General features: G+C 42.3%; 1 protein-coding gene across 3 annotated transcripts in view; it reads right to left on the bottom strand.

The window, feature by feature from the left end:
- Window positions 1–12,008, bottom strand: part of KLF12 (Kruppel like factor 12) — a 267,563-nt gene that overhangs the window by 24,143 nt on the left and 231,412 nt on the right. For all 3 annotated transcript variants that reach the window (XM_042839345.1, XM_042839346.1, XM_042839344.1), the window contains one exon: window positions 1,392–1,549. In XM_042839345.1, the coding sequence (XP_042695279.1) occupies window positions 1,392–1,549 (158 nt within the window). The remainder of the gene's footprint in view (window positions 1–1,391; window positions 1,550–12,008) is intronic.

The following is a 12,008-nucleotide window of genomic DNA, read 5'->3' as shown; positions in this document are numbered from 1 at the left end:
GGGGTACATAAAACGCATTAGACGACAAAATATACAGGGAAAAAAGAAGAAAGAAGAAAAAAATAATTAAGACAAAACATAATACATTGAGAGAATGCACAAACATTAATGGGAAGACATGAAGAAATCAGAATAATTCGCCTGGAGGGGAACTAATGAAATAGCCAGAACATTCCTGCTGTTCTAGGAAAGGATTTTCTATTTACAGGAATGAGTTAAGTGATAAATATCAAGACAAAGTCTTGCTCAGTATTCCTCTCAGTGAAAGCCCTGCTAATCAAAAGATGTACTGAAAAGAGTGATGAAGAAGTGGCTTCATCTGAAACGGAGAAGCCATCACTTGTTTTTTGAAGTAGTATCTCATAACATCTAGATTATGCAACAACACAGAAAACACCAGCAGGTTCTCAGCAAAAACCAACACTGTGCTAGAATGCTGGACAAACACCGTCTTGTCTCCAAGGAGTTACAAGAATGTTGAAGTACATTAAGAACAGATTAATCAATACATTTAATTTAAGATCAGCAGCATTGTGTTCACTGCCTTTTTAGCCATTCCAGTGGTAACCTTTTAAATTGTTCTAGATGACCTCAAAGAGTTGTTCCTGAGTTTATCCACAATAAAATCACAACGATTACACATCAGTGCTTCAGCTACTCTCACATGCCTGTCATGCAGAGTAGTAGCAAGCAGCCCTTAGGGTCAATAAGAAAACCAGGTATCGATTACGTATTATATCAGTGAATGAGATCCAGCTCATGCAGATGCATCTCTCTTGCATCTATGTCACAAGGATCCAGTGCAATCTATTCTCATAAAATGACTGACCTCCACTTTCAGTATGTGATAGATGCATCAGAAAACATCCAGAAAGAAATTCTGAGTTCTTGAATTTACAATTCAATTGTATTTAGCAACACTTATCACTGAAAGGCTTCATCTGTAAAAGCAAATAATACTACAATAGGAGCATGGCTGCTGAGTGAAGAAGTTGGTGCTGAAGATTTACGTCTACACTTCTTGAGGTTTTTTTATTTTGAATAACTTTGGTTGGTCCCAAACAACGATCATCCATTGTTGTTGAAACACATTAGATGTACCCATGCAGGCTACTTTTCTGTTAACTTTCAACTGAAAAGAGTCCAGTTTTTGCTAAGAGAGCTTGTACTGAGAAGCAAAACATGGGAAGTGAGAATGATAGGGAAGTTCCAACTCTAAAGCAAGCTTTTGATCTGTACCACCATGCCAAAGCTCAGATGCACCTGCAGTCATCCCTGTTATTTATATTCAGACTTTCATCTCCTGGCTTAGGATGGCAAGTTCAATAGGTCCTAAATCAGGCAGAAAGGCTTGGCAGAACCACGCAATGCCAGTGCCAGCAGAGCCTTACCTGTGTGCGTCCTCCGGTGAGCTTTCAGGTGGGAGCTTTTTGTGTATACTTTGTTGCATCCCTCGAAGTCACACCGATGGATGCGCCGCTTCCTGGAGTCTGGAGACTCAGACCTTCTCTGACGCCTTGTGCTCTCAATACTGAATGGCGAAATTGAACTAAAGAACAGAATAGAGGGAAAAAGGAAAAATGAAGCAAGAGCACAAAATATATCTTGGGCCTCAAAAAATGAGTAGTAGCAAAGCACTGTGCCAAAGGCAACCTGATCTTAAATGTTAAATATTTCCTTTTCTGCATAACAGTCAGCAGCACCTCTTTGAAACTATTTATGTTTGAATGACAGTATATTTTGCAGTATTACATAATTCAGGTTTTGATTAAGAGGTGCTTATTGCCAGAGAAAACACCTTGGAATAATGCCTCAATAACGAACTAGCCTGACTTTATTTCTATTTTACGTGTGCAGTTCCAAGTTCAGTGAACACTGATTTCTAAACAACCTTCTACAAAGACTCAGTGATTTCTCCTTGATATGTTTAAATTGGTAAAAATTCTGACAACTTTTATGAAGAAGTGTTTCCAGTACCCAGATCTTGGCTACGAATCCTCACATTTGGCCAAATATCTACTGTGTCCTCGTATACAGAAGAGATTCTCATCACCTGGAAGCAGTGGTTTTTCAATTTCCTTATTTAACACTTCTCAATCACCCAAAAATCACAGAAGCTCAGAATGGTTTGGGATGGAAGGGACCTTTAAGATCACCTAATTCCAATCCCCCTGCTATCAGTAGGGACACCTCTCTCTAGACCAGGCTCCTCAAAGCCCCACTGAACTCCTTTCAGACCACTGAATTTAGCAGTAGCACAGGGCCAGGGAACCTTCCACAAAAAAATGCATACACTCACAGAAGATTTACTCCATTTATTCCAATGTCCTATCAGTTATCCCAATTTTAAGCAACTAAAATGTAGTATTAAAAGTCATATTATTTTAGTTTATAAACGCAGTACACATTGAGTCAAATTCTTGAAGAAATTCTGCTACAACAATGCACTTGCCTTGAGCTAGACAAACTGGTGCCAAGAATATTATCAAGTTGGTACATGAACCAAACCCTTATTGATCTCTGCTAACTATATTACCTACCTATAAATCATTATCCATTGATTTCCTTATCAGCTCCATTACAGTTATACTGCACAGCGGCTGTGCTCACCTACAGTTATAGTAGCTTGCTCAGCTGTTTCGAGTGTGTGAACAACATTACCCTTCCTCAACTTTCTGGAACTTCCACCACATTCCCAGGTTTATTGACATCAGCGAGCTCTTTTAAACTCTCAACGTGGAAGTTCTCAGCTCCTGAAATAACTTCTGACTGTCAAATGAAAATGAATCATAGGGAAGGAAATGGAATGTGCTCCCAAAAAGCATGAACCTCTGGGGAAGCTAAGATACTAAGAATGGAACTGGAAATATCGATAGTGAGGTATTCACTGAGAAGCTCCCGTGTCAACACCAAGATTCAATCTGTGACAATAGCCACTGTTGTTGCAGCTATAGCTGTTCCGGGATAAACTTCATTTCTAGAGATTTCTGAAGTTTGCTGATGATTGTTTTGGGTTAAAATTTTAGGCATCTCATGCAACTAGCATGTGATTTCACTGATGTTTCAACTTATGCATTTCAAATCTTTAAGTCTCAAACTGTGGCAGTCCAAATTGCACTTTCTTTTTGTCTGCATGTTCTTACAGTAGAATTCCAACTTAAAGCACTGCTGAAAAAAGAAGAATTCTCTGACAACTTTATTTTTCTCTTAACACTTAATATACAGCTATACTTCACCTTCAGGCAAAGAGATTTTTCAGATTAATTATTATTGCCTAAAGTACAATATGTGTAAATGGGCATACAGGGGATTTCTGAAGTACAGGATGAAATGGGCAGAGGGTCGTTATATCAACATTAACTAGCAAAAAGGAGTCCTCTAGAGAGTAAGACACATCAGCACTTTAACTATGTGACAAGAATACAGATATGTTTAGCTGCTGCAGAAATGGCTAAGGAATTGTACTGAAGCATCTGCATCTCAGGGCAAATAAAAGTCTTGAGTTAGATGAATCACTGAGATCGGTCAGAGTACCCCAGATTCTCTTTTTAACATTCCACCAGCTAAAATAAAAAGCAAATGTGTAAATCAAATTTTAAAGCTCAGCACTGAAGGTACACAGTGCAGCACACAAGACCAGAAAATCTTTAGCTGCAAAAATAAATATTTGGGCATCACTTTTTTGCTGCATGATTTATGAGCTGTCTTAAGAGCCTGTTTTGTAACTGAGTGTTCAGATCCTGAAAAATACAGCTTGTTCAAATGGGAGGAGGATCGAGCTTACAATGCTGCCAGAACTGAGAAAAAAAACGAACCTTGAGAACAGTCGCCACCTCATAAAAAGCTACTTGTCACGTACAGAAGGTGACCTCACTGCATGCTGCTCTCACTTTCTCAGAGATTTATACAGGAGAGGGTAGCATACAGTGGTGCCACACAATCCATGCTGCCATTTCTCAGTTTTTTTTTAATCCCTTTTCCTAAAAAGTGAAGCATCAGGGCTACCTGGTTATAGGTGACAGGGGAATAGCCAAATAAGGCACAGAAAGTGCTGTGCATTACCATTGTCCATCGTGAGCTCCACAGCCTTGACGAGCTGTGCACACAAGGAGAAAGGTTACCGCCAGCAGGGAACAGCAAACATAACCTCATGCCTTCCTTCAGCACTGCAGGCTAAGTGACACGCTGGTCAGCAGAAGGTACACACGAGACAGCTGAGCGCATACCACAGGGGGATCTCCTCCAGCCCCTTTGCTGCAGGGGCATCCTATAGTGCAGGTCTCACAGGTGGAGAAAGGGCCAGGTCCTACCTGACACTGCCAGCCCAGTACAGGCCTTATCACTGTGCAACTGCAGACACCATGGGAAGCCTTAAAAAGAACATAAAGATGGGTTCCTGATGGGTTCAGCTTCCTGAGGTTCGTACCTCTCACAGTGACTTTCAGTTCAGTCCTTCTTGTTGGTCATGGAGCAGTAAAGGGAAAACACAGAATCATAGAATAGCCTGGGTTGAAAAGGACCACAGTGATAATCTCGTTTCAACCCCCCTGCTATGTGCAGGGTCGCCAACCACAGACCAGACTGCCCAGAGCCACATCCAGCCTGGCCTTGAATGCCTCCAGGGATGGGGCATCCACAGCCTCCTTGGGCAACCTGTTCCTGTGCATCACTACCCTCTGAAATGCTCCACTTTCTTGAGTATTTTCTACAAAATAACTAAACAGATCGCATAGACAGAAAAAAACCCCGAAGTCCTCAAAACCAAGTTCTGTGCCTGATGAAGGCCACTGAGCTTGGCCAGGTGGCTCTGGTCATTACAGAGCTTCAGAATTACTATTCAGTGGCATCACAAAGCATGAACTCTTTGAGAATGAAAATGATTGGGAACTCAAAGCTGTCTGCTTTTTGTAATGATTCTTTTTTTTCCTTTTTTTTTTTTTTTCTGTTTACAATATGCTTAAGGTAATGTAAAAATTTTTGAAAATATCTTTAAAGAAAAAAAACATCTTTAGCAGTAGCCTCTCTTGACATCAGACATCTCTTGCAGACTGCCCAGAATCAAGACCTGGAAGAGCATCAGCAGCTGTGAGCTGCCAGGGTGCCCTGAGGAGCTGTCAGCTCTCCTGCTGACATCCAAGATCTCAGGAAGCCTTCAAAACTCAAGGTGGGGTTTAACAATAGGATCAACATGATGTGCAACATCTCGGGGAAATTGCAGGTTATATCCAATTACTGCTGATACATCAAGTTTGAAAGGTAAAATAACAAAGAAGAAAATTGTGTTCTGGCTCTGGCTCATCAGTTTGACATTTATTTGCAACTCATCGTTACCAAAAACAGTGTAATTTCTATATTGTTACTGAAAGTATTGCACTAACATAAATCTTGAGAGATAGTTGGTTGCTTCCAAAAGCAGCTGCAACACCTATAGTCATTACTTTTCACAGGGTGGAATGAATGAAATCAGACATTTTTTGGATGGGAGCATTTAAGTTAATTTATAAAACTTGTTATTTCTAGCTAGAAGTGAAAACGTGTTTTTACAATTCAAGTACATCCAAGCGCTTTTCTCTGATGCAAAAGTCTGCATGCTAAAACAAAGACTCAGGTTTCGCCAGTAGATGGCCATCGAGATCTCCATTCTTATCTGTTCTGCATTCAATGGGGATTAGAACAAGTCTGGTAAAGCTAAATTATTTTCCCTTTCTATGAATGCTGCCTTAGGTGTTCGGTGTTCTGCCTTTGCTCCTCATACAGACTGCAGTAATGCTGCTAAAAGCACACACAGTGCTTCTACACTAACCCTGTGTTTTCTGAGCAATACGCAGAGCAGAGCTGCTCAGTGACAGCAGTATGTCTACTACTGAGGCCTTGAAGTGTGTTCAGTGATACAATAAAATGTGCCACATGGTGACAAGTGCTTTACAGAAACAGCCTGCTCAATGTTGCAAATGCAGTGTTACCTTCTGCCACCAAACCATGAGGCTCATGGCCTTGCCAGTGTCCCAGCAACCTGGCAAAAGCTTGGACAAACTGTACCATATAGCATCCTTCACAGGTTTACCCTCTCCTCTAGTTGGTCCTGTAGCTGATGTGAGACTTACCACTGCTTTACCAGTGGGTCTGTGGCTGCTAAAAACATGCTGACTTCACTTTGGGACAAAACACCTGCATTTATTGGCACTGCCCCTCTGCTCTTCTGTGAGGAGCACCAGAGGATCTGGCACATCACAGCTGCTGAGTCTGGATAACAGGTTTGGCAAGCCAGAGCACGCTCTGCAAAGTAGGCATAATGCAAACTGTGGTCCTCATGTGTTTTTCAGGCTGTTGAAGGATGTGATTTGGTTAAGCTGACATAACAGGACAGTCCTGCTCCAGTTGCTTCCTCTGTGCCAGCACAAGCTCTTGTCTGATTGTGCAGTGAGCCAGCTTAGGGACACATGATGATGAAAAGTCAACTCTGAAAAGAGGAAACTGAGCTGCTTGTTTGCTTTTGTTCATTTAGTTTCCTAAATAGTGGAGTCTGCCAAGTGCCTGCCCTGACACAATGGAGAAGATGGCCAAGGATAAGGGGAGTGTAACCCCCTTCCACAGTGACAATTAGCTGTTATACCATAAATGTAGCAATGTGAATTCTTCATTTATGAGACACACATACTTTCTTGGCCAGCCTTTCATTCACAGTAACTAAAAGTGCAGTCAAATGAAATAAAAGCAGAAAATTCAGTATTATATATCTGCAGATAGTATTGCAGTGAGCAGTTGAAGAACATCTTCAGGCCTCTAGCATTAGCTTGCAATTCAGAGGGCACTGGGCTGCAGAAACATGGCGAGTTCCGGCTCCTTTTAGCATTTATAGGATTCAGAGCTCTTAAGCGAATAACTCTGGATTTCAAGCAGCTCACTGTAAAAGACTATGCTAAGGCTCACAGAGCTGACAGACAGACAGACAGAGACAAAAGTGATCCCAACACATTTACTTTGATTCCTTCAGGACACTTCAGAATCAAGTTAACCCACACTCAGCAGCACACAGCCCAATCAGGGAGCTAATCTCTCTGAAGACCAAGTGCCCTTTTCTCAGTTTAAGACCTTCAAGTTTCAGGTGGTAACAGGCAAGATCTCAGTAGTCTGTATGTGTTTGAAAGAGGGAACTGAAACGCATTCCCTAGTTTCCAGCTCTCAATTACTTTCCTTCCTAGCAGCTTTTCACATAATGTAATTTCATTTTCTGATAGCTCTCACAATGTTATGTTACTGCTCAGGGTATCAGTGAAAATAACTTCACAAACACTGTGTATTTGACCATGATTAAATGTAATATGCATTATTTTTCATTACAGTTTATATTACCATAGCTACTACAGCTAAAGTTATCCCCTCAAATATTTACACACCTTTCTTTTTTTTAATACAAAGTTTCTGCTGTGTCCTGTTCACAGGCAAACAGATGTACATGCATAAATACATATGTACTTTTTCTCCTCTCTCAGACCCTAATTAATGTTTCATGAATAGCAAGCATCTGCCTCGTTGTATCAGTGCTAGCTACTTCTATCAGTGTGCAAGTGCAAAGTGTGCAAGTGCAGTGTCCTTCTATCAGTGTCTGTGCAAAGGTGATTTTATACTAGAAATTACACCTTTTGTGTAAGAAAGAAAGAAAGGACAAATGTGGCAATATACACAAACAGTTACATATACTACATAGGAAAATCACATGGGTAAGTGAGACATAGACAAGAGGCAATCTGAATAACAAGCAGAGTCCAGGCAAAAAGATCCTATGATCTGGCCCCATATGGCCATTCCTGTGCTCCTATATTGGAGTTGATGATTGTTACAGTTCCCTATCAACTTGGGATATTCTATGATTCTAAGCTCCTGTCCACAGTGGTCACAAAAAAAAAAAAAAAAAAAAATCCCCATATCTTTGACCACAACTTCATCCATAGCATTTATTTCCACTGAGATCAGCTGAAGCCACTTGAACTGTTGAGCTGCCTTGCAGCACTACAGGATGTTACATCCCTCCAGCTGCAGTGGAACTGAATGTCTGTAAGTGGAACAAACTTCTGCCAGTGGGAAAGAGCCTGGGGCCCTACTGGGAAAAGTGCCAATGTCAACTGCAGCATGTCTTACCAGAATGATCCATTAGCAGCTGTGTTAAACTGAGACATGAGAATGAGATGGCTGCTTGATCCTCCTGAGCTGTGGTGATGCTCTGGGAGTGCTTTCCAGCTCCCATAGCAGTGCTGTATTCCAGCTCCACGCTAGACTGAGACCCAAGCACACACATTTCACTCTGTTCCTTTGTGATGGATTATTGAGGAACAGGAGCTGGGCCAAAAAACATGTGTGACATGTTTCAGCATCTCCCTCAGATATGATTGGAGGACCAGGTCTGCAAAACACACTGCCTGTGAGATAGAGCAATGCTATAAATCAAGCCTGTGATGAACTTTGAAATGACATGCCAAAAATGCCTCCACCAGAGCCTCCCGTCTATTTTATGCTGTTCAATAGCTAGCAAAGTGGTACCCCAGAGACTTACTGTGTAAAAGAGCACAGGACTTACACGTTAACTAACTTGTACTTAGGCACTGTGTGCATTATTTAAACATTTACTCCCAGTTTGGGAAACAGAAAATTCACTCCAGTATGACAACTTGTTCTACCTGCAGATATCCCACTGTAAAAATCAAAATCTGGGCAAGCTCATACAAAGAAATAAAATGATTCCTTCAAAACTACATTCAGCCATAGTCAAGCATAGGCAACTTAAACTCCTGAAACTCCTTCTAAACTGCAGAAAATTGGGTAACTGAGCATTTCCAACTTGGCTTTGACAGCACAGGGCTTTGCTTTTTACCTCTCCTGTTCCTTTCTGATCCATACATATTTTTCATGTTGGAGACACGAGCTGAGCCGAAATCTTCAGTGTGGAAACTAGATGAGAATGTACATGCTCATGCCTATCACTTTTGTTCTGGTTGCTTGCAGGACTAGTGCTGTTGCTCCACTTCCTACTGCAGCACTGCCTGCACGTTTTAACTTGCTCACCATTTTTTCTCTTTATTCTTGTACCTCTGATTCTGATTTCTCGTACTGTTGCACAGCAGTCATTCCCAATGTCTGTATAGTGACAACTCTTACCTATGTATCCACCTCCTCTTAATGCTTATACCAAGAAATGTGGAACTGATCATCTTACTGATAATTAAAAACTCTCTTGTATATCCTTAGCGGACAAAACTGTCACATAATATCTCACCCAGTCAATGACATTAAATTAGGACACCACATCCACTGGGACTGGAGCTCATGTGAGTGACCTTTTCTTCTTTCCTTCCTGCTCAGAAGGCTCATTATCAATATGTTAAAGATTTTATTACCCTGGATACCTCTGTATAATGCAATTCAGGGTGGTCAACTGTAACACTGCCATCAAACAGATTCTGTTAACTACTAAATAGTTGACTCCATTGACACGTACACTTCAGCTATAATATGAAAAGATGAACTGCCACACTCAAGAGAACGCTATCTCAAAAAACAATTTCATATGGCCCATAGCCCTTCACAATGCTCCTCTCTCTGAGAATATCTACAGCAAAGAATGCATCTATTGCAGAGATGAAGTGTCATACCTATTTAACCTGTATAAGAAAAAGAGATGAAGTAATTTAATTATCTGGGGAAAAAAGAATTACTGAATGCAAGGTCATACTTGAGTGAGTACAATTTTTTCTTCTAAAACTCCCATCCAAACAATAAAGCCTGAGATTTTTATTTTTTTCCACAGCTCCCTCTCTTAATGAAAGGAAGTTTTTATAAAAGAATATGATAAAATACTCTAGAAATCAAAATAGTTACTACACCCCCAGAGGCCATGCAAACTGTGCCACCATACATTTTCATTAACAATGAGGAATATTGGTGTATTTCTGAAGTGCAAGATGCTAGGTATATTCAAAATGATAACTTGAACCTGCATCTACAGTCACGCATATCTGTGTAGATCTTCATTTAGATTACAATCTCCTTGCTACATCTTTTTCAGTATTTTGCTTATGCATAGCAAATAAATACAGTGAGGCTCAAATCCATGAGGGATGTAAAAACATATTACTTCAGCATGAAGAAACTCCACTGTCTCTCCTTGCATTTGTGGTTTATTCCTATGGAAAAAAAAAGACCATCAAGGTTCTGGGCATTCCGGCCACCTCCTTTCTACGAGCTAAATTTTGTCCCCCATGAAGATATTTACATGGGCAGATTACTTACATCTTCACATTTTCATTATTTCTGCTAGAATCGGAAAGATTTCTAGTGGCTCCAACTACTCTGGGATAGAAGGCAACCCTCAAAGTTGTAGAAACCTTTCCGCCATAGAATTTCTGAGAAAGAAAAATCCATGACCACTATCTACATGCTGGAATACAGTATCCTTTTACTGTCCTTGTATGGATTGGTTGCACCATGAGGGTAGCCATTCCTTTTATTCTCTGCATCACTGACATATACCTAATTTCTACCCCATCAAGTCTCACACTGCACTTTTGAGTTCATAGAATCATGGACTTATACGGTTGGAAATGACTTACAAGACCATGTAGTCCAACTGTCCTCCCATTACCATCTCTACCACAAGCTGCTAAACCGTATCTCATAGCTCCTCATCCAGATGCCTCTTGAACACTGCCAGGGACGGCGACTCCACCACCTCCTTGGGCAGCCATTCCAGTGCCTGACCACTCTCTCAGAGAAAAAGTTTTTCCTTATGTCTAACCTAAATCTCCTCTGGTACAACTTGCGGCCATTTCCTTGGGTCCTGTTTGTTGCCTGGGAGAAGAGGCTGAACCCCTCCTCATCCCAACCTCCCTTCAGGAAGTTGCAGGGTGCAATAAGGTCTCCCCTGATCCTCCTCTTCTCCAGACTGAACAATCCCAGCTCCCTCAGCCGCTCTTCATAAGATCTGTGCTCCAGATCCCTCAGCAATTTCGTTGCCCTTCTCTGGACACATTCCAGGGCCTCAATGTCTTTCTTGTAGTGAGGGGCCCAAAACTGAACACAGAACTCGAGGTGCGGCCTCACCAGTGCTGAGTACAGGGGGATGATCACCTCCCTGCTCCTGCTGGCCACACTATTTCTAATGCAGGCCAGGATGCCGTTGGCCCTCTTGGCCACCTGGGCACACTGTCGGCTCGTGTTCAGCAGAGCATCAACCAACACCCCCAGGTCCCTTTCCTCTTCACAGTCATCCAGCCACTCAGCCCCAAGCTGGTAACGGGTCACCAGCTCCATTAACCACTACCCTCTGGGCACGGCCCTCTAGCCAGTTCCTTTCCCAAAGTAGGGTATAGCTGTCCAGGCCATGGGCAGCCAGTTTCCCCAGAAGAAGCCTGTGAGAGACCGTATCAAAAGCTTTGCTGAAGTCTAGGTAGACTACATCAACAGCCTTTCCCTCATCTACCAGGCTGGTCACCCAATCGTAGAAGGAGATGAGGTTGGTCAACCTGCCTTCCATGAACCCGTGCTGGCTGGGCCTGAATCCCTGGACACCACGTATGTGCCGCGTGATCTCACCCAAGATGATTTGCTCCATAACCTTCCCCGGTACCGAGGTCAGGCTGACAGGCCTGTAGTTCCCTGGATCCTCCTTACAGCCCTTCTTGTAGATGGGAGTCACATCGGCAAGCCTCCAGTCCTCTGGGATCTCTCCAGATAACCAGGAATGCTCGTAGGTAGCCAAGAGCAGCTCGAACCCTGACAGCTCCCTCAGCACCCAAGGGTGGAGCCCGTCTGGTCCCATGGACTTGCTGCAGTCCAGATGGAGGAGGAGCTCTCTAACCGTCTCCACCTGTATCACCGGGGGTGTATTCTGTGTAGAATCCCAGACTTCCAGATCAGGGCGTAAAGTGCCCTGAGGATAACTGATCTGCCTATTAAAGGCAGATGTATAGAAGGTGTTGAGGACCTCAGCCTTCTCCATATCCTCAGCGATCACA

This window comes from Centrocercus urophasianus, unplaced genomic scaffold (assembly GCF_019232065.1).
Source record: "Centrocercus urophasianus isolate 14NV4802_14NV808 unplaced genomic scaffold, USGS_Curo_1.0 seq_9, whole genome shotgun sequence".
Taxonomy (NCBI): Eukaryota; Metazoa; Chordata; class Aves; order Galliformes; family Phasianidae; genus Centrocercus; species Centrocercus urophasianus.
The sequence above is the reverse complement of the archived record's forward strand: the minus strand, read 5'-3'. Positions and strand labels throughout refer to the sequence as shown.